Source organism: Archocentrus centrarchus, chromosome 13, assembly GCF_007364275.1.
Source record: "Archocentrus centrarchus isolate MPI-CPG fArcCen1 chromosome 13, fArcCen1, whole genome shotgun sequence".
Lineage (NCBI taxonomy): Eukaryota > Metazoa > Chordata > Actinopteri > Cichliformes > Cichlidae > Archocentrus > Archocentrus centrarchus.
The window spans coordinates 1428513-1455916 of NC_044358.1; the positions used below are offsets into that span (position 1 = coordinate 1428513).

At 39.9% G+C, this 27404-nt stretch overlaps 1 protein-coding gene across 6 annotated transcripts in view; it reads right to left on the reverse strand.

Moving 5' to 3' along the window:
* The window catches only part of phldb1b (pleckstrin homology-like domain, family B, member 1b), a 111537-nt gene that overhangs the window by 17708 nt on the left and 66425 nt on the right, over nucleotides 1-27404 (reverse strand). For 3 of the 6 annotated variants that reach the window (XM_030744078.1, XM_030744076.1, XM_030744081.1), the window contains 8 exons: nucleotides 17539-17862; nucleotides 16861-17007; nucleotides 15009-15146; nucleotides 13591-13719; nucleotides 11129-11284; nucleotides 9603-9713; nucleotides 9426-9515; nucleotides 7465-7587 (listed from right to left, as the gene is read on the reverse strand). In XM_030744078.1, coding sequence (XP_030599938.1) covers nucleotides 7465-7587; nucleotides 9426-9515; nucleotides 9603-9713; nucleotides 11129-11284; nucleotides 13591-13719; nucleotides 15009-15146; nucleotides 16861-17007; nucleotides 17539-17862 — 1218 coding nt within the window. The remainder of the gene's footprint in view (nucleotides 1-7464; nucleotides 7588-9425; nucleotides 9516-9602; nucleotides 9714-11128; nucleotides 11285-13590; nucleotides 13720-15008; nucleotides 15147-16860; nucleotides 17008-17538; nucleotides 17863-27404) is intronic. The other 3 variants (XM_030744077.1, XM_030744080.1, XM_030744079.1) reach the window with 3 other exon arrangements.

Consider the following 27404-nt stretch of genomic DNA (forward strand, 5'->3'; position numbering starts at 1 on the left):
CCTGGGAAATAAAGAAGGATTAAAAAAAAAAAATAGTGGTATCAGCACCAGCTATTGGAACCAGCTACAGTTCTGCAAATCCCCATCAAAACTATCAAAGAACCAACAGATATTTCGTGAGTGTGGCTGCTTTTTACACACACACACACACACACCTGGAATGGCAGCCTAGTCCCTTTCACTGAGTGCCTCTTTGATCAGGCTCATTTGAGTTAATGCTACACTCATGTACTATAAGACTATCTGTGTAGAATGACTTAATGTTCAAAGTAATGACTTGAAAGCATTCTAACTTCATTCAAGTGCTGATTGAAGTTTTCTCTGGTCTTCTGCTACAGGCAAATACAGCTTTAGTCCAAAATGTTTTACACCAAAGGAAACACAACAAGCCGTTCCAGCAGCAGAAAGCAGCAGAGTGCAGCGGTGGACTGGATTGTCTCTTCAAACAGCGATGTTCGAAACGTGGACTCTAATTCAGTTTGTGTTTATTTGTCAGAGGGAATGTAGACAGCCTGTCTCTGACTAATTAGTTGTCTGAGTTGAGGTGAACTCTGTTTTCCAGTTGTTTCAGGAGGCTGGAAGAGCTGTCACTGCAATGTTTTCATCTCATGTGAATGCAGAATTAATAATAATCAAAGAATTTTTTTCCTCCTTGTGTGTGCAGATGACTAATTTTAAGCACTTTATTGTACTGCAGGTGTATCCGATTTGATTTCATTATCTTTGAGTGGAGTCCTGATTGCACAGGAAGCTGCAGGTCTGTCAAATCCAAGCCATTTAGAACTCTTTGCACAGATATCCACAGGTGTGTCTGACTAAACTCTAGCCACTAGATTCAGCTCCAGTGGAAGTGGACTCCAAACAAGGATAATTAAAGCAAGGTCTAAACGGTGCTTTAGGTTGCTCTCTTATTTCCCATGGATCGCTACAGTGGAAGGATCTACATCTTTGATTTGGCACAGATTTTACACTGGATGTCCTTCTTGACGTGACCCTCCCACTAGCTTTAAGCCCCCTCAGGCAGTGCTTGTGTCTCCTGTGTAAGGTCAATGTGTTAACCACTACATCATGGAACCACTAAAGCAGGGTCTAAATATTTTTTTGAATATTTTTCACAATTAATACAAACGCACTTTCTCTGCAGCATTATGTATTAGAACGTATATTCAGAGGTTACCCACATGTACGTTAATTGGGCAGGTCACACAGGTTTATTAACAACGATTCAAATATTTTTGGTAACAATTTAGATAATTTAGATTTTTTAAAATTTATTATATAGATCATAAGAGTTAAAAACTAAACTAAAAACTAAAACGGTGGGGAAAAAAAAAATAAAAAATCACTTGACTGGAATGAAAAAACTACCCCTTAGAAAAGAAATGTAAAATAACTGAACCAATATTATTACTATTACTATTATTAACTGCACCAACCAAAACCCACTTTGGAAACTAAGAAAAATTTAATTGAAAATAACTAAAAGAAAAGACCACTGAAAAAATACAAAAACTATAATAACTCTTATATGGAGGTTCAGTCCTGCTAGCCAGCTCCAAGTTCCTTCCACCTTACATTTCCTGATGAGCACCCTCAGTGTCCTGGTTGCTATAAAGGCAAATGGCCTAAGTCATTTTTTAACGATGATTTTATTTTTGCCTAAAATCATATTTTCTATATTTGGTTCAGTTTTTTTGTCCTTTCTGAAAAACCTGAAAAAAAGACTTAGGCCATTATTTTAGGTGGGTGATGATTTACAAGAGAAATCTTTAAATGATATTTAATAAATACTTCAGAGAACTGTCTGAACTCTCAACACATTATTGCATTACTGTTTATAGCACTTTACGCTCCTCTACTGAGTCACTTTCATTTCTTATTTACTGCGCTGTCTTTTCTACACACAGGAGGACATTTTAATTACATTTTTGCTTTGTTGATTTTAAAACATTTTACTTGTTAAATACTATATTATTACTTAATCTTTGTTTTTAAATTGACATTTATTTTATTGACTCATTTATTTTGCTTTCAGAATAATTTTTAGCATAAGATATTTGGTTGGTCATGTTTTATCTATCTACATGCCATTCTGCTCATTTAAACTACTCGTTAAATGTCTTGTTGTGTTTAACTAGTTTATCAAAGTGCTGTAACAAAATAATTTCCCAAATGTGTCATTTAAAATTCAATCTACTGAACAATAACATACACTGAAGAAGAATTCAACTCAGTCTCTCAAAGTGCTTCAGCTGCAGGTTGAAGGTTGGCAGAGTTGTTTGGCAGCACAAAGAACCAGCACAGGAGTGAGTGCAGAAATGTGGGAAGTAAGAAAAGAGCCTCTACCTGCAGCACAGGCCTGCGGCCTGACAAAGATTTGGCCGGCAGAGAGGGAGAACAGAGCTGGCTGGAGCCAGCCATCAGCTCTTGGTACCAGTGCTCTAAGTCTAGCTTGGGGAGGTGAGGCCTGCAGCCCTCAGACTGAAGAAGCAGCAGAGAGAAAGAACAGGGAATGTGGAAATGAAGGGAAAAATGAGAAAGAGGAAGTTAGAAAGCAATGAAACACTATAAAATCAGGACAGAAATGTTCACCCTGAAAAGATGTAATTAAGTTGTTTTGTTTTTTTTTAACTTTAAAAACATTCCAGACTACAGTCACCACTGTATTGTTGTCAGCTACATCGTTCTTTATAGCCTCGAGCAGCAATATCCCTGTTTTACATTTCTCTGTTTTAGCTGTTCAATGACCCAGTTTCCCAGAAGAACATGCAAGTCTCCCTTATTTTATGTCTTACATAAATTCAGCCGTCACTGGACACCTAGTTTATTATGAAGATTATTTACTTCTTACAAAAACACCATCCCTCATCAGACTTGGTGCTTACAGTCAACTGATTTTTGTTTTCCTGCTTCCACTGTTGCTGAAGGTTTGTACTGCTGAGACACTCTACTTACATCACACTGCTGCTCCCAACATGACGATCACATGGAGCTTTTAACCATGTCAGACTGAGCATGCTCATTTTTTCACTCCCATTTCGTTACTTCATCTCCAGGTGGGAGCGAGCTGATAAAACAAGCTCATTACTATGAAAAATTAATTACACATGCTATTAAATATGATAGCTTACATTAATAAAATACGCTGTTCGGCTGTGAGCTTTTAATAGATCTTTGTAATGTCTGTGACTTCGGGCAAACCTGCAGTGCAACAGACAGTAAGAGCTCCTCACATATACAGTAATATGATTTACATATATGGTTTACAGTCCTCTGACCTTCTACATTTATGGGAAAGTCTGGGTAAAGCAAAACCATCAGATTTAAACAGAGTTTTACTTTTTCTGTGCGAGTCAGGGAGGAGACAGCTAGTTATATAACGGATGGAAACAATAAGAGGAAAAAAATAACAGAGGGTGCACCCTGCAACTCAGCACGCAGCATTCTGCACCTTCTCTTCTTGTTGCTGCAGCCTGGAAGGCACTCCAGGTGATCGGGGGCATTCATTTCATCACTGTGCAGGAAGTTAATGCCCCACAACATCATTATGACACTCCACACCACAGAACTAAGAAGTGGAATAGTATGTTCACATGAAGAAAAAATGTGCAGTACCATCTGCAAAGATCTGTATACAAAGAGCTGCATTCTTTTAATATGACATTATAGCATTCAATTTTTAAGTATCAATTTTTAAATACATATATGTAAGTATGTTGGCAAACAAGGCATTCTGTTCTGTTTATTTTGCAGCTGATTTACCATCTTGGTAACAGCAACACCACTCAAAAAAAAAAAAAAAAAGACATGCATTTCTGTTGGAATAAACAGATTTAGACACACACTTCCAGAAAAGATACAGTTAACCAATACTTTGATCTGTTGCGACAATAAGAAGTTCTGCATCCTGTTGTTGCCATTACTAAGCTTAAATGATCAGTGTAAGGGCCAGGGGAGCTGATAATACCAAAAATACCATCTGTGCTTAATACCAGTTTTGATCAGAATGTTAAAGTAAGCTATTCTCCCATAGTGCTGTTCACAAGAGAAGTAGAGGAGCTGCTAACAAATAGCAACAGATGGCTGTTAGTGGTGCAGCAGCTCTAAGGTGATGACTCGGGTTACATATTAGGTTTCTTTTTGTTAAGTTAACAACACTCCAAATGTTGCCCCCCCCAACTGTAACTGTGGTTTGTGCCTGTCAAACCAAACCAGTGGTGGCTCCAGAAATATTTTTCTGCAGGTGGTAAGGGGGGCTAAGCATTTTACTGAGGGTGCTATTTTCTTAGGGGTGGTATGACTTTTCCAGGGGGAGCTATAGCACCCCCTAGCGCCCCCCGGCACTGCCACTGAACCAAACAATGTTATAAAACAGGAAAGAGGACAATCTCAAAAGAGGCGAGGGATTTATAGGGTGTACAGAGAGTGAGCAATCATTTGCCACAAGACGAGCTCTGTTTTAAAAGAATATTCTGGACCAGTGGAGATATAGAGCCATGGACAGGAAACAGGCAGGAAGTTGCTGAAAAAGCATGCAACTATTGCAAAATATGTTTCTTCAAGGCAAATATTAAAGTGACTGAGCCATAAAGTCAAGTTTGATTACAGCACACCAAAGAGCCTAGTCAAATTTGCAGTTTTTAGGTTTCATTTTTTTGCAGTTATTTTCATGACAGGAGGTTTGTGTAGTATAGTCCATCCATCATCTCACTTTCTGCATGATTAAATATCTTTGACTTTTTGTTAATTAGACCATCAAACCCTGTCAAGAAAACTATGTGAGACTTGCAAGCACAAAGTTAAAGAGTCATTGTTTATATTAAACATCTATATTAAACTTGTATCTTTTAGAAAATGCCTCACACACACACAACCAGTAGCTGACAAAATCAGTAGTAATCAGTAGTCGCGATGCACTTTGTTCCTCAGTTTTTCTTCTCCAATGTTTGAGTTTCCTCCCATGAATGACTTAATCTTAGGGCTGCAACAATTCCTGGAGTAACTCAAATAATTCGAATATAAAAAATTCTTGATGCAAATTTGTTGCGTCGATGTGTTGTCTAAGATCTGCAGCTCAGGTCCACATTAGCAGCATTAAAGTTCTCCCTTTCGGTACAGAAGGGCTCCGTCAAAAAATTTTTTATATCCCAATCTAAAAAATTCAAAAAAATAGACCTGCAATAGAGACATAATTTGCAGGACAGGTGTGGACACAATGCATTACAACACTGAGCTCATGCAGCTCCCAGTTTTTCAACAAAAACACTGACAAAAACACAACAGCAGCAGTTGTTTTATGAGCAGTCTGTCTGCACACACGTGGCAAGCGCAAAGAGGCGGAGCCGTTATCGAGAAGGTCAGTTCAGGTGGAGTGAAGGGAAACGTTTTCTAGTGTCCAAAGCAGCAGAACTGGTTCCTCTAACTGGGAAACAGCTGGTGGAGCCCTTCATCAACCACCTGATCAGCAAGCGTTAATGTGAAGACAAGAGAACTTTGTAGCTGCTCCACCCACCGCTGTTTGTTTCACACAGCGAAAAATCTGTAGTTAAGCTACAGAAGTTAAAATATGCAGATGAACTGTTAATACGACAAAAGTGTTTCTTATCCAATTAATCAATGGAATAATCAATAGAATACTCAATTACTAAAATATTGATAGTTGCAGCTCTACTTGATATATTTATTTCTAAAAGTTATTACTTTTTAAATAAGAAAGGCAGGCATTATATTTGGGTCACAGGCCAAAAAAGTCAAACCCACAGGTGATCTGGCAGGAGGAGGAGGAGAGGGAAAGACAGCACACACCTCTAGAGAGAGAGAGGGGAAGGAGCCATGAGGAGAGGGGAGGCAGGAGAAGGTGGGGTCTACTCGTCCAGACTGCAGGGGCTGGCGAAGCGGAGAGGTAGGGGACGACTCCACCTTTGGCATCCCATACATCTGATTTAACTGGCTCACTGTCACATATTCCTTCCCAGAGGTTAAAACACACACCCACACCCACACACACACACACACAGAGGAGAGGAGAGGGACAGGAAAAGAAGACAAGGCAGAGAGGAGCAGAGAGACAGGTCAGCTAGACAAGAGCAAGAGGAGGGAAATATAGCCAAAACACTAAAAGGGAACCGGTTCTGTTCTGATTCCAGAGCCAGAATTTGAACCAGTCTGTATGTTATCACCCAGTAAATGAATGAATGAATGAATGAATACCAACTGTGACAGCATCCTGTACATGTGACCTATTGAAATGAGAAAAACACTGGAAATATTTGAAATAAATATTTGCAATGAAATGTTAAAAGATTGTATGGAAACATATGGGCTACCAACAGTTATGCTACAAATTTGGAGAATGTGTGAGTTGGGTTGAAAGGTGGCACCCTAGCTCAACAGCTACAGGACAGAACCGGTTCTACAATCAAACTTTTCGGGTGGACAAGCAGTAACAGAGAACCTTTGTATCATGAAGGTTTGAAGGAGGAAGGGTCTAAATACAGACACACAATACACACAGTCAACGTCATGGATAGACTGATATAAGGAAACATTATATCAGCGTCACCATGTTATCATCCACCCTGACATGTGCTTGATTTCATATTTCTGTAATTAGTACTAATTGTCTATCAATGGAAAACCACTAATTGCAATTTTAAATGAATCCTTGTGTAAATATATATATATATATAAATATATATCCTTAATAGAGAATGTATTGTTCAATGTTATCTACAGAACTACAGCTACAAATATACAAAACTATCATTCCCTCATTTAAAATTTAAGCATCTATTCTATAACCGTTTTTAGTTTTCATGTAAACAAATTACTATTTTTTCCAACATGAAAACAAGTGTATATTACACATTTATAAATACTGCTAGATATGCTTTAGGGTGGGCCTATTTTTTTGATTGACAAGTTGCTTCTGTGTGATCTCTCTCACTCGTGACATCAGGTAAGAGGCCAATGGCAAAAACATTGAGGCTTCACAACAGGACTTCAATAATCAGTGGCTAACAGCACAATGGTTATGTCCATCTTTCATATACAGTCTATGCATATTACATTAACATCAATACCAAAAACCATGTAACACTTTTCCCCAAAATAAAGTTATGAGAGTGAAAGCAGAATTTTTAGCTTGAAATTTAACCTTCATCAATCCAAACATACATGCATCAATCCAACCTGAAACAACCCTCTGCTGCTTCTGATTTGATGTGGCATACAGCTGCTATATCTTCCTTACTGTAAGTGAACACTGCCTCACAGCTACAGAGGGGGTGACTACAAGCTGTTTAAACCACACATTAATGTGGCAGAGACCAAAGTCAACAGTCAGTTTGATTAACCAGCAGAGGGAGCAACATGACATGGAAAGGAAAGGGAGAGACAGCAGAGCAGAAATTGAGAGTCAAGACAGAGCAAGTGAGCAAAGAGATGGACAGGAAGTGATGGTACCTCACAGGTGCCAGCTAACACAGCATCTATGGCACATGAGCGGCCGTGCGAGTTGGGCTTGCTGTTTTCAAGGTGGCCACTGCTGCCGTACATCTTATAGACATCCGACAGCTTCATATATTCCTGAGCCGCAGCAGACAGCCAACAACAGACAGGATGAGAAGCAGTGAGGACAATGCCGCACTGTGCCGTTCAGACACAGTACCTCAAAAAACACGCACACACACCACACACACACACACACACACACACACACACACACACACACACACACAGAGCCAGTCCACAAATCCTTCAACTTTTTTGTGTACAGTTGATGCCTGTGCAAACCAGGCTTACATTCACATAACATGAAAATGTGGATAGTGCATGTGTGACAAGAGACAAACACACTGCAACAAACACACTTTTGGTTTCCACAGCAACCAGCGGTGCAGTAGTAAATTAACAAGTGTTAAAACTGGATTCTGGTCATAAAACTAAGACCAGCCTCTAAAGCACACTTATCTGTGAAAACATATCACGTACCAGCACACTACAGTACAGCTGCAACTACAGCCACAGCGTGACCACAACACAGACACAGTAAAGGGCAGAAAGCACAAGACAGCAGAAGGGCATCATGCGGGGATGGTTAGTTCAGTTACCTCTGTAGGGCTGCTGGGGTACAACTGACAGGGAGGGGAGGGATGTAAGTAGGAAGGTGAGGCTCGACAGAGGGAGCGCTGGGAGGAGCGGAAGTCCTCCAACAACAGGTCAGCCTCGCTGATATGGAGCGCTTCCTGTTTTGACAGTCCAGGGGTAAGAAATTTTAATATCTACAGAACACTTTTAAGAAGAGTTCTGTTCTTCACCAAAAGAAAAAAATAGAACAAAACACCTTCAGAGTGGCCTTCCCTGTGTTATAGCTTCAGCAACATAGAGAGTTCAACCATTTTAGAAACGTTCAACAGTATAGTGTCTGATAAAGACTGGGCTCTTCACACTGAAATAAAGGAGCTCTCTATAAGAAATCACTGGTGTTAATGACACCCATGGTCATAACTGAATTGCAGCTGGCATCATGTTGCCAGCTGTGAATCTGATGATAGTTCTTAATGTTAGCTTATGAAATAATATGAAAATGGCCAGCCAAGTTACCAGATCAGCCCCAGAAGTTTAGATGAATAAGCTGATTCAAGAAAGTATTTTTCTATATAAGACAGCGTGCAATCCGTCCATGTTAGCAATGGCTAACATTAGCCACAAAACAAAAAAACAACAAACAGCTTAATGTCTGATTTGTTCTTCAAAACCAAACCATTCCCTTCATGAACGGAACAACCTGCTGATACTGACTGTATTTTTCCTTGACAGTTAAATTCCCTCTTGGTCACATGGCTTCATAAAACTGTGTTTCTTCTGGCTAATGTTTGCTAACATTAGCTGACCTGGACAAATTGCTTAATAGCCAACAGCAACCTTAGGGTGCTTGCTCTCTGATATGATCACTTCTAAAATACTATTTGAAGCCAAATCAGTGTTCAGATGTTTTGTTGTCCTTATGTGGGCTTTGTTTTGGAGTCTGTTGTGTGGGGAACTGCTGGCATGACAAAACCGAACGTTCCTGCTTACAAACCTCATTTTGTCACTACTATGTTGCCTCTTTTCAGTGTCTTTGAATTTTCGAAGAATGGGCTCCAGAGAAGTCTAAATTACTTTGCAATCCATTCTAATATATTAAATGAAGTTGCACACAGCATGCTTAAAACCATATCATGTAAATTTTCCTGCCTCAAGTCTTTTGTTAGACCTAAAAGATTAATACCAAGTCTGCACAGCACCACATCAATGTGAGTTGAGAGATTAAATGTGGAAGGAAATCAGCTGTGACTCAAAGCTGCCTTGTGTTTTCAGGCCAGGAGCACAGAGTGAGGTGAGTATGAAATCATGTTTTACTGCATCACCAAAAAGCTTCTCACCTCCCTCATTGCAGTGGAAGACTTGGGGAAGCCTTTTCCTCCAGTCAGACTGTGGTATCTCTTCTCCAGGGCCGACAGCCTCTCCTTTTCCTGGACAATTAAAAACATGCATTCATTCTTGGTAGCAGCTGTATGCTGAGATCTTATTTTGGTGTTGGTTTGAAATGGTTCCTGTACCTTTTGGAGCATTTGCAGTGTGAGTGTTCTGTCTTTGGCCAGCCGCTCACACTCCTGAGTTGCCTGCAGGCCAAGCTGGCTGGCCTGGTTCTCCAGAGCTGACACCTTGTCCTACAGAAGATTACACAAATTTAAAGTATTTTACATTTGTTTCAAACTCTGAGGTTTAGAAATCTGGGAACAAGGGTCAACTTCTGGACACAATGCAGAGTGCCAAAAGCTGCAACACCTCTAATGGCCTCTTGAAGTTGGCTTCAAAAGTGAGTCAATCCTCACAGATTTACAGCATTAAAAAGCATGCTGACAGAGTGGTGCAAAAATCGGTTTTAGATAGATTACCTCTTTTATGACAACTATACATTTTCTAACTGACCTGAACTTATAAAAACATGCATAAACATGTTGATTTATTCCTGATATTATCACCATTACTTATTGTCAGACATGTGACCCTCCATCCCCAGAAAGCTGATCAGCCAGCTCAAGAGGTAGGGCAGGTCATCTACTAACCAGGAGGTTGATGGTTCATTCCCTGGCTGCTCCAGCCTGCATGCCAAAGTATCCTTGGGCAAGATACTGAACCCTGAGTAGCTCCCATTGCATTCATCAGAGTGTGAATATGTGTGCAAATGCTAGATAGAAAGCACTTAGATGCAGAAGTGCTTGTATGAATGTGTGTGTGAATGGGTGAATGAAGATATGTTGTATAAAGTGCTTTGAGTGCTCAAGTAGAGTAGAAAACTGTTACATAAGAACCAGTCCATTTACATTTATCATCCATACCAAACTCATTTCACAAAGTTTTATAGCCTCTTCCAGAGTAAATAAAGTGGATGCTTCTCACCCGACACTGACAGCTGAGGTAAACAGTGGACTGACAGCTTACACAACAGGGAAAAACTCCGGGACAGATCTGGTCCAGTGTCACTTTGCTATATGAATACACTCAACAGATGAAGGTTGGCCAGAGTTTTTGAGGTGATTCAGGGGTAAAAACATAAAATACTGCAAAATATTTGATTGACTGTACCTGTTATTTATTTCCTGATTTATTACCAAATGTTGATATTATTAAAATATGTTAAAATATAGTGTCTACAAAAAACATTTTTTTTAATTAATTACATTTTTTTTTTTTTTTTTTTTTTTTTTACACAAACAGTAGTAGAAACATGCTGGCCAGCTGCGGTGATTATGGGGTGCATTCATATTTTAATGTTTTTGATGTTTGTAATGTTTGTTTGTCCCACAGCAGCCACCGTAGCTAGGATCTTACACTTGAACTCTTCGGAGCTTAAAAAACAAAAAAAAAAAAACAGACAAACTCATCTGGCTACAATCTAGCAGTGAAAATTTTACACACTGCAATGTTAAGAAGAATGCATTGCAAACTAACACTTAAACACTGCTACCTGCTGAATCACTGGTGTGAGATGTATGGTCAGACTTGATAAATAACCCAAGCTTGCCAATGTTAATACAATAAGGATACATTATCATTCCTTTTGCCTCAGGTGTTTCCTCACCTTCCTCTTGGCCACACTGTGTTGGTACTCGGCTCTCTCCTGGAGCAGCTGCTGGCTGATTGTTTCTCGCTCCTCCTCCAAGCTGCTTTCTCTCTCCAACTGCTGAAACTCCAGGTCCTCAAATTTTTTAGTTCCTGCTTCCAGTGCCTCTCCATCCTAATTAAGCCCCACACAATAGCAATGGTTACCTCACAAATATAAAAGCAAACATTACTATTGAACTTAAAAAAAAAAAAGAAGCCCTTCTCACTAGGGTAGTAGCTAACAGCAGAAGCATAAGCACCTTGGCTTTACTTGAAGGAAGGGAAAAAAAAAACCTGTTGGCCTATAGAGCGCTGCTGTCAAATGTTTTATTTGTACAATATGTGATATAAAAACCAATTTGGCTGTAGGTAAACCATCACTGAGCAAATACTTTTTTTGCAAATTTGTAAAAAAATAAAAAAGCCAAAAAATAACTGAGAATCTGTCTGGAACATGCTGTAGACCTTTGACTAATGAATACTTATACTAAGTTTCAGAATAATTTGCCAACAAAATAATGGTGGACTAATGACTTAAGTTAAAAATAAATCTAGAGTATTTCTTCAAAATTTGTAAAAAATAAAAGTGAAAAATCAGAAATTCCTCTGCAACATTTCGTACAGATTTGCGCAATGAACTTCTAGCAAGTTTGAAAAGATTCAACCAATAAATAAGGGAGACAGTCACTGAAGTTAAACATGAATGCACTGTTTATCTTCAAAATTTCAAAAATTTGTAAAGAAAAAAAAAATTGAAAGGAAAAATTTGTCTGAAACATTTTGTAGAGCTGTGCACACTGAGTACTCATACCAAGTTTTAAAAGTGCCAGTCTAGGAATAACAGAAAAATTAAAAGGTAAACCCAAAATGCACAGCATTTCTGGAAAATTTAGAAAACTCAATGAAAAAAAACTCAAAGTAAAAAATTGAAAATCTGTCTACCCTATTTTGTAGACAAATGTTTGTGCCAAGTTTCAGACGATTTCAAATATAAATGACTGAGAAGTAGCTAACCGAGCAAAAAGTTGACAGATGATGGATGGCAGGGTGTGCTTTTAAGCAGACAGCCAAGAAGATGAACATTCTTCTACTACACCACAGCTACTAGTGTGTGGTAATTAAAAGTATGTTGTACACATGGAGCAGAGCATGCACACACATACCCAAACATTTTTTAAAGGAAAAAAAATTTGCAAACCAATTTTTGAAATCAAAGTAATTTGATCTTTTCATCTGTCACTTTGACTCAACAACTTATACTGCTTAGAGTGCACACACTACATTCCAAGAGTGTATAATTAGGACTGACAGTCTTGAATTCCAGTTTACGTAAATGCAGTGTAAGAATCAGTCAAATGACTTGTTTTTGTAAGCTGTTCACAGAACCCAGAAACACTGAAAAACTTTGGGAGCAGTTTCTCTTATTTGTTTAGACTTCATGCTGCTGGCATTTGAGTTTCAAACTTAATTTTGCTCTGCTGGTTGAGTCTGAAATTCCCACCTGTTCAGCATTAAAATTCTGTACAATCACAGGCCACTACTTTACAAAGAACTTAACTTAATCTTGACATAGTATCACTGGCAACTGATGAGATATTCCTGATGGAAAAACCAAAGACGCCCCTGATTCTAAATCAAACAGCAATATTCAATTACATATAGACTCATAGGGAGAAAGCAAGGGAAAACAAGAGAATGAATCTGGTCAGGGCCTATGTTAATTGATTAGTGAGCAGTTATACGCATTATGTGAGCCATGACAAATCACAGAAGAGATGCAGATCAGATTCACACATGCAGTTCTTCACAGATGATACAGGGCTATGGTCAGAGTCTTACAACTATTTTTTTCTTTTAGATACATAAATACTGCATTTTCCTTTGTTAGACAATACAGTTCCAAGTCTATACAAATGCAAACTCTATGGCAGAGTCTCCTGGGCTGAAATCTACAGCAGAATTCTGTTACAGTAAAGATAGCAGTGGAAGTATGGCTTCCAGGGCAAAAAGCATTTTAAAACCATATTTTGGGGCAAAGGCAGCTAAATGTTTTCAAAATTTTTTTTTTCTAAATCAAATTTGACTGGTGATTCAAAATGACTGACCAAAACAAGTGCCCAGAGGTTTGACCAAAAGAGCTGCCGAGTGGGTTGTAGAAAGATTTGGCATTGGCATGAGGCATGGTCTACTTTATTAAAACACCTGATATTTCAAAAACTAAATTTAAAATCATATCTATAATGCCATGTGTTGCCTCTTTGAGCCAGATCAATTAACTCCGCTTTTATAAAAAGCTCACTGTTTGCTAGAGCCTTGAAGGGAAGTACTTGGTGCTACAGTACAATACAGAAGGTTGTAGGCAGGATGGTGAAGACTGTAGGCTAGAGCTGGTAGATCAGGAGGAGTGGTCTGGGTCCTTCTGCTCGACTGACAACCCACCCTCTTGAGCTGTTCCTGCAACTGTTCCCGCAGGGACTCGGGACAATTATGAAGCTGGTTCTTCAGCTCAGCGTAGCCCTCCTGGAGGCCCTGCAGAACCCGGCGCTCAGCCTCAACATTAGCCCTCTCCTAGAAAGACACAACACACACCCACACACAGGATGGATGGACGATAGGAGAGAAAGACAGAAAAACACTGCTCAAAATCCACGCCATGCAAATCAAAAGCTGTAAGGTGTTAGCAATAGACATGTGGTGACAGATTTTAAGGTTGGGCAGAGCACAAGAAGGAGGTATGTACAGTATCTAATATGATAATTATTCCTGTGGGCTTGCTAGAAATGAACCATTTCTTCTGTACATGACTGATTATTATAGACAGTAAATATTTCAAATTTCAATAAGCTGCAGAGAAGTTGCCACAGTTTTATTGGGCAATTATTGAGCAGAGAACATCCCCACCTCAGATGTTCCAGAGGCATCATGCCTCCTGGGTGCTGCTCCGTTTTCATGCCCAGAAATCAATAAATACTCACCTTGCTGTTATTGGCTGTGTTGAATCAAGAGTGGCTTTAGAACTTCACCTTCTAAAAGTGTATTTCTATGTGGAAAAAAGTCCACTAGGACTCTAAAGACAGCACAGATATTACAACTAACTATGATAAAGCGAAGTTGCTATTATATATATATATATATATATATATATATATATATATATATATATATATATATATATATATATATATTCCACTTTCTGTCTTGTGGTAAAATGCATTATGTGCAAGTAAACAGAAAAATGAGCCACCTAAAACCACCATCAACATGCTCATACATTCCCTTGTCCGCTAGTGGAACACCTTTTTAAAGGTCTCTAGCGGAGCTCGTGCACTATAGAACCAAAACTACAGAATCGGCTGGCCTACAGGATCCATCATGCAGAGTGAAGAAATATGCAAGCAGAGTTAATCAAACATTCTGTGAGTGCTCAGGAAGCAAAGGGAGGATTAAGGGTTAATCGTCAGCTGAGTCAAGCTGTGGAGAACACAAAGTAAAAGCCTAAGGCAGAAACATGCAATAGGAGACACCTAAGGAGGCAAATCAAGTCTTTTATTAAGCCCTTTATGTGATCTCAAAGTATGGGATCCTCTATGAAATGTATTAAATTCTCTGAATCAAGGATGCTCAGTGCAGACAGGAATGCTGCCTTATGTAGAAACACCAACAGTACCGGCAAGGAATGTAAGACTGTTTAGAGACTGTAAAAGCACAGGCAGTGAGTGTATCTGTGTGTGTTTATTCTCTTTCTGCAGTACCAGAAATGTTCATAACCTCTAAATATTAAAATTTGTAACCTGAACTGAAATAAAAAATAAAGCTGTTTACAACCGTCCCATACTCTTAATTACTGCTTCATGTACCTTGTCCTTCTCTCTTTGGATGGCGTTCTCCAGCTCGTCCAGTTTGTGCTGCAGCTGAGCAATGATGTCTGTTTCAGCCTCTATCTGGTCAAGCTCTGCCTGCCTTTCACCCTGTAGTAAGGCACGCTCCATCTCAGCCTGGAAGAACACCAGCATTACAGTGTGAACAGTGGGTTCTGAGACCAGTATCGTCCTGTGTAACATAACCAGTGATAATGCTGCAGCCAACAGGTGTATTCAGTTTTTACTGAGCTATCACGTTACCAGCCACAGTAACAGCATGGGGAAAGGATAAACACTCACCGAAGACTGCTGGTATTGGATTTTTTTTTTTTTAAGCAGAGACTGAAAAGACACTTGGTGCTTTAGATTTTTGTGCCACAAGTGTCATTGGAGGGTCAAAAGCTACACTTCAGTTGGCTTGGTCTACACTAAGGACAGGAGGACAGTGAAGGACTTTGTCACATGGTGCAAGCGGAACCATCTAGAGCTCAACGTGACAAAGACAAAGGAACTGGTGGTGGACTTGAGGAAAGACAAGGCACCGGTGGCCCCTATGTCCATCGGAGGGGTCAGTGTGGACACCGTTGAGGACTACAAATATCTGGGAGTACACATTGACAACAAACTGGACTGGGCTAAGAACACTGATGCCCTATACAGGAAGGGCCAAAGTCGCCTCTATTTTCTGAGACGCCTGAGGTCCTTCAACATCTGCCGGACTATGCTCAGGATCTTCTATGAGTCTGTGGTGGCGAGTGCCATCCTCTATGCTGTTGCATGCTGGGGCAGCAGACTGAGGGCGGCAGACGCCAACAGACTCAATAAACTGATCCACAAAGCCAGTGATGTGGTGGGAGTGGAGCTGGATTCGCTTATGGCAGTGTCGGAGAGGAGGATGCTGTCTAAGCTGCAGGCCATTATGAACAATGGCTCCCACCCACTCTACAACACAGTGATGGGACACAGGAGCACATTCAGTGCAAGACTCATCCCACCAAAATGCACCACAGAGCGCCACAGGAGGTCATTTCTACCTGTGGCCATCAGACTCTATAACTCCTCCCTTAATAGGTGACATTGTGGTTCATCAGTGTCATTCACTTATCAGTATTCAATTGTACATAAAATTGTTTAAATTTCCATATACATTGTACATACACTATATACATTGTACATTGTACATACACTTATACATTGTACAAAAAAGGACTGTGCATATATATATAATGACACCTATTTAAAAATTTTTGCACTCACAATTCTCATATGTGTATAGATTTAGATGTGTATATAGTCAAAATATCTCTTTAGTCTTTATACTTTTATGCCTTTAGTGTATGTTATTGTGTTTTAGGTTTACTCGTTTAAATGAAACGGTTGCAGCTGTAACAGTAGTAATTTCCCTTTGGGATCAATAAAGTATTCTGACTGACTGACTGACTGAATTCCCATCAGGAAGAGTGCCTGGCTGCAGGCAAGAGGGCGCCGCCATACCTCTACTCTATTCTGGAACTCCACAGGAAGTTGTTTTATACCGGAAGTCACGTGACAAAAGGTCACGTGAACAATTAAATCTGCTGGCTTTATTTTATTTTTACAGTTGGTTAATTTACATTTTCTGGTCTTTTAACCTCCTTTTATGTTCGTTTCTCAGTAAATTCTCAGTAATGAACGTCTGGTCGGGTTGCCATCTTGCGCATCCCCCAGTGAAACTGGCAATTCCCACTGATAAACTCACAAAGAAAACCAACTTCCTGTGGAGTTCCGAATGGAGTTGAGGTATGGCGGCACCATCTTACCTGCAGCCAGGCCCCTCTCCCATCCACAGGTCCAGATGGATTTCATCTACCTCTTGTTTGGACTCTTGGAGTTGTTGCTCTAGTTCTGTAAGTCGGGTTTTGAGCTCATCTATCCGAGCCAGGACACGGACCCGCTCGTCTTCCAGGTAGCCCAGCTCCAAACGACCAGCACTGCCCGAGCTGGAAGGGTCATCATGCTTCACAGAGAGAGAGAGATCAATCAGTTCTTTGTGTTCTCAATCTTATAGACATACAGGAAAACCTGGCATGGTATGGAATTTCAATGTGTAAAAATGACAAATTTCAGGAGCAAAAATGTAAACAATCAGTTCTAAATGAGTTAATATTGGCACAAACAGCTGTCCATTTTAATTGGAATATTTTATGATTAGGAAATCTGAGAAATCTGAAAGACAGTGACAGAAAACAGGAATAAAACCAAATGAGGGCAGAAATGTAGATGGTGCTAGTTAACAAATGAGCCTCATGCAAGATTCCAGTGCAAACAGCATTTCCACTGCCCAATAGACCTAAAACACAAGCAATCTGAAACACAAGCAAAGCAAAAGCCAATAAAATAATTTTACATTAAAAGGTGCAAAGAGTAACTAACTGGAATTTTGTGAAGATGATGTTTTGAAGTGCACTTGCTGTAAAGCATAGCACATCATTTGCACATGCTAGTCCTGCAGCTGCATGCACAGAGAGCATCTGAAATAAGCACTCACTCTGACCTGTCTTTCTCCATTGTGCAGTGCAGATGCTGTGCTGGGAGCAGGAGATGTCCTCACCTCCTGATGAGTACTCTCTGTGCTACTACACTCCTCCTTCAGGTTCTCCTCATCACTCTCCCTCTGTCTCTGTGCCAGACGGAGTGTGGTTGAGCATGCTGTCCCTTCCAGGACATTCTCCATTGATGGTCTCCGCCCGGAGCCATCGGCCAGACTTCCAGGGAAACCCAACCTCCCTGAGCAAAGTGGGTCCAGGCCGGTGCTGTCGCCTTTGTTGTATTCAGCACAGAGGTTTAAGATGGTCTCTAGTCGCTGTCTCTCCTGTGGCAAGCACACAAGGAAAGGAAGATATCAGATTAGGGTTTCATAGGTGGGAGTAACAACACACTAAAAATCTTTGTAGCAACTTTGTAGCAACTCTTTGCAACTCTTAGTTACTGACTTCTTTACATCTAATTAAATAGCAACATAAGGTTCTTAATGACCAATGTGGCAAAATTTGAAGTGAAGGGTGGACAGGCTATTCTTCAGTTCAAATATGTTTCCACTAAAGCCACTGACAGGTGATAAGAAAGCTCAGACAATTAAAATTATTGTAGGGCTGGTCTGTGAGTCACCCGACCAACTCAAAGGCCCTGATATAAAGTGGCAGACTGCCCCTGTGGTCTGACTGATTCATTTACCAGTATATAACCTGAAACAAACTGTTTAAGTGAATGTGAGTGGTGCAGAAGGCCATCCAGTGTCAAAAGAAACAGAATGAGCTAAGCGGCACCCCCCCAGGATGACAACTGAAGGCAACATGGACGTATTGAAAAACTGCAGTTTTGGCCACATGAGGCTGGCTCCAACAGTGAGTCAATCCCCATAGACTCCCATATTAAAATTCCCAGCTTAAAGCACTTTTCTTTTGATAAATAAGTTTCTCCTTTGTGGTAACTGTATAGGGTTTGAATTTTTTATGTATTTGGGGGAATTTTTGCCTTTATTATGTGGACAGTGGAAAGGAAATTAGAGGAGGGAAGACAAAGGAAGAAACACAGTAAATGGCCTCAGGGTGGACTCAAACCCAGGCCTTTGTATTAGCCTTACAGGTTATGGGTTGCATGCTTAACCCAGTGAGCTAAACTGGCACCAGGGTTTGGCTTTTTTATAACTCAGCTGTTTCCACTGCATTAAGGTTTATCAGTTACATGCAGATTATTAGTCTAGCTTTCTACTTCAGGCATTCAACTGTCTCACCTGTCCATGTTTGTGTTTTCTGACTTTTAGAGCAATTTTAAACTAATTATTGGGCAAATAATTTGCCCATCAAGTCGTTGTTCCAGTTTCCTAGTATTTTATTTCTTGCTGAACACAAATTATTGTGCCTGTTTGATGCACACATATGGTCCATGGATGCACTTCAGGCAATAACTTAGCACTCCACCATCCAAAGATGATCACTTCTGAATTTAAAAAAAAAGAAAAAAAAGTGAACATTCATAATACTCAAGTCCAGGATTCAAAATTCACAGAGGTCCAAAGTAGGTGGGATCACTGTGGCTATGTCGTAGCACATTAACATTAATGTGCAATCCAACCTGGTGATCTACTGCAAGAAAACTATAACTTATAAATTAATTTTAACAGCTAGCACTCCTCTCAGCCCTGAAAGACCGCAGCAGCCTCCACTATCCTCTCTCTGTGGGATGCCTTGCAGTCAGACTCCGTGACTGATTGTTCAGCTGTCAGTATGAGGGGTCAGGTCACCTATCAGGGCGCTAATACCACAGACCCCTGAACTGCTGTCAAAGCCCTCTGCTGCAGACATAGTGTCTCTGAGGTTGGCAGAGAAACAGATGGCAGCAAAACATAAACCAATTACACCAACCACTGCTTGGCAGATGGTTTTTCTAAGTGATCTGGTATAGTCTAATCTAAAGCAGCTGAATGCTCACAACTCAAACCAATAATTTATCAAAAATACTTTTTTTGTAAAATGTTGCCCATTGTTAACAAATGAACAAAACAGCACGGTGGTACTTCATGTTCTTCTGATCTATTTCAGGCCCAATCTGTTTCTTGTCACGTAGGAACACTTGGCAAGCCAAGTTATTTTCACCCACAATAATGAGCTTTGGTATGTTTTTTCCCCTCACACTGCAATATGAAAAGCTTTCCCACTGAGAGAGCATCTGCATGATTAGGAGCTACAGCCCCACCATTAGCTTTAACCTGTAATCTGGGACCAGTTTAGCTTTTAAGTGAGCGGGTGGGAGTACAAGACCCCTTTGAGCTGTAGAACAGGGTTGTATATTGAGTAGAAGAGTCAAAACTTCAAACATTTACTGGCAAGTCTAAACTTACACAAGTCCTCCCACTCAACATCTGCTTGAATGTACACAAAGGCTGCACTGCTCGGTGTTCCTACGCCTGTCTCATTTTTGTCAAGAAAGCTGTTGGAAATTGTCTCATTTGATTGCTAGACAGCCTTAAGGCTACCAAACCTGGATGCAGAGCAGCATCACAGACAGGTTTCAACATAAATCAACTTCAAATCTGACATCTGACAAATGCAAACTGTGCTTAAAAGATGCTCCCAATCAACTATTTGTTGACAGATTTACATAATCACATTTTTCTGGCTTTCATGTGTGGCTTGTTTAAAAAATTTTTTTTAAAAATCCACAAGCTCTTTCTAGGTCTCTCTGCAGACATCTTTAGCAGCCCCCCCAGGCCTCTCTGAGCTGGCTGAGAAGGAACAAGCTGGTACAACAGGTCAGTGTGTTAATACCAGCCCTTTTAGTAGATGTCCAATTCTCAAGTCCCAGTTGGAAACAGTAACAGCAGCATATTTCCAACACTGCTCAGTCAGGCTGTGTAAATGTAAAATTTTTGGCAATTTTGACCTGGTAAATGACTAAGGAATATGTCCCAAATGAAATAAAAATATAAATTAATGAGCCTGTAATCTGAAACTGGTATTACAAATCTACCGGTAATCAAATAAATCTGAGTTTACTCACTCTCATGATGAACACTCTCAGAAGCAAAAGCTCAAAACATGAAATGAGGGACACATTCAAGTCAAGACGGCTTAGCTAAAACACAGATGAACAAATACTGGCTTTTTTAAGACAGCAACACCCCCAGTCTCTGACAGCACCATAAAAACAAACCCTCACCTCCACCCAAACTGACAAGATTGGAGATGACAGCAGCAGACCTCCACAGCAACATTCAATCATAATCTTGTTAAACCTGAACCGGTAAATGCAGCTAATAGAAGCTGACAAATCAGCTGTTCAGAGACATGGACATCAATTATTTATTGCAGAAATACTTTAACATATTCAGTAATATTCAATATTACTAAAATATTCTTCTAATTGAAAATGCTCAAGGAAACATTACACCAAGAATTAGACTAGCTAAGAAACGGTCTCAAATATCCATTTACAGTAGTTATATTGAGTATAAAAGTTATTTTTGCTAACTTGCCAACCACAGCACTGACATATTAAGGCAACATTAACCAATAAAACTGTAAAACATTTAAATAAAAAGCATTTCAATATTATAATATGCATACAGTAAATAATATTACTGTAATATTACTGCCCAATATTTCTGTTTGTACTTGGCGCCACATTTCTTACAGTATATTAGAATTAGCCTACTTGCTACTTACAAGAGGCTAAACTGGGTCACTACTTGACAAAGTAAATTACCGTATTATGTTAACATATCGTGATAACGTGTTTTAAAAGGTACAATATAGCAATAATGTGCTATACTAGTATAGTATACTGAAGAGTATATGTGTAAAAATACTACTACTCATACTAGGTATGTTACAAAAATTTTCAGTCTTTCCAGTTACATCTAAAACCTGTGCAGATAGAAAGAGCACGGGAAAAAAATTACATTTTGATACCAAAACCACACCAATAGCACAAACAATTTACACCTGATTAACTACTCCTTTAGCATGCAGTTTTCCCATTATAATCAATGGAAAACTGTGATCTTAAAAGTGCATTTTTTTCTCTGCACATCTGATTATATTAACACCAACATTTAACACCTTTCCTTAGACTTTAATAGACCTTTTCTTTTAAAAAAATATTTGGGCTTGTGTCACAGCAGGTGGTGCTGATGACATTAAACTGTCCTTGTACTGTGCATGTTGGCTCAGTGTAAATGCTTAAAGGGATAATTCATGGAGCTATTGTCACCAAATTTGTTTTACTTGTCTTTTTTTCTGCTATGACAAGTCTACATTTATTCTGTGGAACAGATCTATAAGCTTAGTTGTGCAACATAAACCTGCAGGTTCCATGTAATTTAAGGAAATAGTGTTTCCATGCACCCAAACCTCAAATAGACTTTTTATATCCAAGCCAATCTATATTTGCAAATGGTGAAAACTGCCTTTGTGAGCCCTGCTGTGTTGCCAGGGCATACAAAAAAAAAGCAAAGTCACAAGTCTGAAACCACCTACAATGTGATGATCACAAACAAACAGCTCAGTTCAGACATATTTTTTAAACACTTGTGGAAAAAGTGTTCATAAACTGCTCATAAACTGTAGTAAAATGCAATGACCATCTAACAGAACAGACAAACTTTCCTTTTATGATTTATTACTGATATCAGACTCCGTCCTTTTCTTTTTAAGAGCAAATTCACAAATTGGACCATATTAGGACCTAGAACTTTGCTCTCAGATTCACAAACTGCAGCTTTGATAATCTACTTAGAGTATGTTGCCAAAGCCGCAGTACCAGATTGGTATGCATCCAGTCTAAATCCCACACGTGAGATTTTGCATGGAGCTTTGGTGCAGGGTGAAAGTCATCTAGACGGCATGCCATTCTTGCCAACCACAGAGCTGTGAAGGAATGCCTGAGTACCCAGACTTCACCAAGCTCCAGCCTGCACCCTCCCTCAAACACCAGTTCACACATTCCTCAGCACTCTGTGTCTCACCTAGCAGGAGTCTCTCCAGACAACTAGGCTGGATTAAAGCATTTTGAAGTCAGTGCCGCCAATTTATCATTGTAATGTGGCTGTTTCATGCAAAAAAAACAAAAAACAAAGTGTTGTTAAGGGACTCTTTTTTCAAAAATGAAGCCCTGTTTAGGAATTACAGGATTTCATAGAGTTAGACAATAATATTATAACCACACCTGTGCCTGTTGTCAATGTGTAGTACAGTAAAGCCTGAAGCCAGCAACTATTTATCATAACTTGGCATAAAGAAACAAAAGAAAGGAGGAAACAGCTGACCTGGTTTTGTACAAAAGATTCCCACATCTCCAACAAGTGCTAATCAACACATTATATCTGATTTGTTTGTTCCATGCAGAAAACCAAAGTGTAAAAAGGCAGTATGATTTTTACAGTGGATCATGTCCTGGACTACTTCTTGTCCAGATGCACTGATTTACTTACAGGGGGCTCCAGGAGGTTATTTTGGCAAGCCAATAAACAGCTAGCTCCTGTCTCCAGTCTTTAATTTAAAAAGTTATCTAAACCTGCCTGACCCTTTGTGAAAAAGTAATTGCTCAAAAACTGATGATGCCACCTTTGGCAGCAAGAACTTCAAACAACCATTTGCAATAACTGACAATAAGTCTTTCACATCACTGTGGAGAAATGTTGTCCCACTCTTCTTATAAAACAAATATAAAATTATAAAACAATACAACAGCTCAGAGAGATAGCTCTCACTCCAATTTGAAAGCCAAGGAATAAAAATAAGTTTTAAGACGCACTTTAAAAACATGGACAGTGGGAAGGAAAAACTCCCTTTTAACAGGAAGAAACCTCCAGCAGAACCAGGCTCAGGGAGGGGCAGTCATCTGCTACGATCGGTTGGGGCTGAGGGGAGAGAGAAAGGACAAAAGACACGCTGTGGAAGAGAGCCAGAAATTAATAATAACTAATGATTAAATGTAGAGTGGCGTATAAACAGAGAGAAAAGACATGAGTGAAGAAGAAACACTTCATGCATCATTGGGCCTATTGTAGCATAACTAAGGGGAGGCTCAGTGTCAACTGATCCAGCTCTAACTATAAGCTTTATCAAAAACAAAAATTTTAAGCCTAATCTTAGAAATATAGAGGGTGTCTGTCTCTGAAATCCGTGCTGGGAGTTGGTTCCACAGAAGAGTGGCCTGAAAGCTGAAGGCTCTGCATCCCATTCACATTCTGATAATGGGAACAGTATCCTAATAAATAAAATAGCTAACATAACAGTTTTAGCTTTTGTCTAAAAACATATCCCCAGTGCCTCAGACAAGCAGGGAGTCAACTCTGGTGTTGCAATCTGCAGGGGTTATGATACACTGGCAGAAACACTGAAGCTGTTTTGTGGGTTGAATCGGCCTGATGCCCTCTGCCCGAGGGCAGAGGGCATCAGGCATCTGGAAACCAAACTAACAGTGAGTGAAATGAGGCTACAAACCAGAAACAGTTAATGTCTTCTGGAAAGATACGATGTGTTTACGTCCTGTTAGCCTTAGACCTTTGAAATGACTGTCTATGAGATATCTTTATTAGTTTAAAATGTGTATAATTTTTCTTTAAAATCACAAGCGTTGTTAAGTCAGCTCCTCCCCCTTAGTAATTAAGCTAATGTATCAGTGTTGTTTTGCTCTAGCTCCAACATCTTGTCCAATGACTGAGCAGCAATTAGTAATAATCCTATTCCCACATGCATTGTAGATAGCCATAATACATCTCACTGTCACTTTCATTTACTCAGTATGCACTCCTCACTTTTACTCTTTACTTTCTGTATTTTCATCCTCCCAGCAGTCAGCATCGCTTCCTCATGTCTCCCTCTCTCCCCGGAGAGTCTGTGTCTCCTGTTTTATTCTCATGCCCTTTAATGTTTCTCCCTCCTCCTCCCCCGAGCGCCCTGGGGGCCTTCCCCTGCCTGCATACCTTTGATCAGAGCAGTTACTTTTAAAGTCTTCTTTGCCATGTTCACCTACGTCACAGGCGTAAACAGAAGTCTCACATGCACAGTCTTTCCAGAGTAAACTGGGAAAGTTCAACAAAGCCTTATTCTCTACATATATCTGCAGGCAGAGGGGGTGGATCACACTCGCCTTCTCCTTAATAGTCTACAAAACAAACCCCATTCATGATCACACTCTGCTCTTTGGAGGGCTCATGATTTTCAGGTCCCAGAGGAGGAACAAACAGACAATCCTTACCAAGAGATATTTTTGCTGTATTTTATTTTCTGCCTGTTTGTCTGTCCCTGCGGAACATGAGCATCAAAGCCAGGCAGGGGGAATAGGAAAAGCTAGCTCTCCAACCTCCCTGGATAATAAGCTCATGGTCCGCTCAGTGATGGTGTCACTGGCACTGATCTCCAAATCAAACTATGGGGTTGTTGCTTGTAGAGGGGGTGGCTGGCATTTAAACCATCAACGCCTCCTCTTTGACTGGCATCCAAGGCCTGAGGGCACTTCTTAAAGTGAAGACCAGGTTCCAGTTATCACGTCAAATACTTCCAGTATAGAGATGAGAACATCAAAGGCTAGATACAGTGATTATGGGAGTCATATTTTTACATTCTCTAAACACTGCTTGAGATCATAAGCAGGCTTATAGCTTGATTGTTATAGGCTAGAGATAGCACCGAGTCTGCAACATGTGCAGCCAATTACATCAGCTTTGTTAAGTTAAACAATTTGCTATGCATAAGAAATTATGTGATTAAATATCAATATCCACCCCAAAAAAACCAAGAGTCAACAGCAGCTGGTTGGTACAGCAGTAAAACACTGTAGTGAGAGTGTTCAGCTGGAGGAGATTTAGTTATCATATGAGCCAAAGTGCCATGGAGGATGCACACATCAGCCTAGAGCTCAACAGCCTGGTGAAGGCAGCTTGATATAAGATAAAGTGTTTCAAGAGGCTTCTGGGTTCTTTCCAGCAGAATCTGGATTCATAAGGCATTCCTCCAGCACTGGTACAATAATTACAATAAACTACAATAATTGTAATTGAGGGGGTCATTTAAAACTTGTGAATATAATTTAGCAGGGATGTTGAAAATAATCCAAGCTTTACCAGGATTCAATGAATTTGGTGGCATGGATGGATTCAACATCTGGAAACAGGTAAATGTTACATACGTATCTTAAGTGAATCTGTGACAAAGTGGGAGAGTGTTTTCCAGCTTATTGCTGTTCACTTTGACATAGGTCACTTAATGTTGCTGGATTAAAGCACTAGTAGTACTTTGTACTACTGGCTAGATTTGACTGTACATCAAGTGACATAATGTATGAGGTCAGAGGTTTCTTCCCATGGTGGCTATGTCCTAAATGCAGTTATGTGAACATGTCCATAGAAACCTTAGTAAACAGATCAGACTGTTATTAAACTGCAGCTTATAAAAGATAGCTCCACAGATGCTAAACAATACTGTCTGCATGTCAGGGACAATTAATGGCATTAACACTGCTGCGCCACATGCTTAAAAGCAACCCATTCACTTTGGAAATGCTCAGAGATGTACTGTAAAAACATGATGTTGCAGGTATGTAGCAAAGTTAGGAGAAAAAAAAATCTCCAAACTGCTGGAAGCAACAGACTCATTTCAGCTCCAATTTTTAGAGCACAGTGAAACTGTGTTCCCAGTTCTTTATTTTACTGCATTTAGACTCATGTCATATCATAATTGACACATACTGCAGATGGTACAATGTCTGATCTCCTAAGATTGCCACTGTGACGTTTTAAGAAAAGTGACCAGGGTGCTCATTCAGACGTGAAACTGACATGCTCTGACGAATGAAAAAGAATGCATAGAAATACTCCACTCTCTCTCTTCTTCAACAGTCTCTGGAATCCATCAACATGATAATCACAGGCCACTCTCAGTATGGTCCACATTAATCGACTAAATTGGTGGAGCCAGACGAACAGCATGAACTGTTCACCTACTGACCCTTTTCTGCAACAAGCTCAATCTTTGGCCAATATATGAGTATGTATATGAGTACTCCCTGAGTACTTTATTACTCATTCCTGTCATATAATATCTAACATCTGACTTGTTTATTGTTAACCCAATTAATTTGTGTATTTTGACATACACTTATTACATATTGCAAACTTTAAACATCAGTTATAAATTTCCTGTTTACTTTCCACAATCCCTTCTATTAAAGATTAGAGTATTAGTAATACCACCGAGACTTTACAACCCTAATACAGAAATGGTGCTTGAAATGTAGCTCTTGGGGTTTGTTTATTCTAGTACTCCAACATTTATTTCATACTGTAATGCAGGATTCTACTTATGTGAGTTGAAAGCACCTTCAGCACACAGCAGGGTTCTACCTTCCTTCTGGTTTACCACAAAACTGACATTTCCACACACTCCAGGTTATGTGATCATACCATAATGTGAATGCAAAAAACATTTCTCAAATTCAAACTCAAGTACACAAACAGTCTGAGGGCCTGAAAGCACCCCAGCACGAAGCTCTAACCACACGACATCACATGCAGTCAAGAGGTCGCTGAACAGTACTGATATTATCCAAATCAAAACATCCAACAAGTGAACACAGTCTATGTAAATGCAACCACAGAGCTTTCTTAATAGTAGCAGTGGCATCGATTACCTTCATGAGTGCTGCCATGCTGTTGAGAAAGACCGGCTTCTCTCTAGCCAGAGCCAGCAGGTACACCATGGCCTGCTCCCTGCTCTGAGCTCCCAGCAGTGGGAAAGTCCTGCTGCTGCCACTCAGCACACGATAGCGGTCCATAGCACATGGGATCAGTACTGGACAGCTCGAACTGGACCCAGAGATGTTGCTGCTCCTCCTCTACTGTAAAGTGATTTC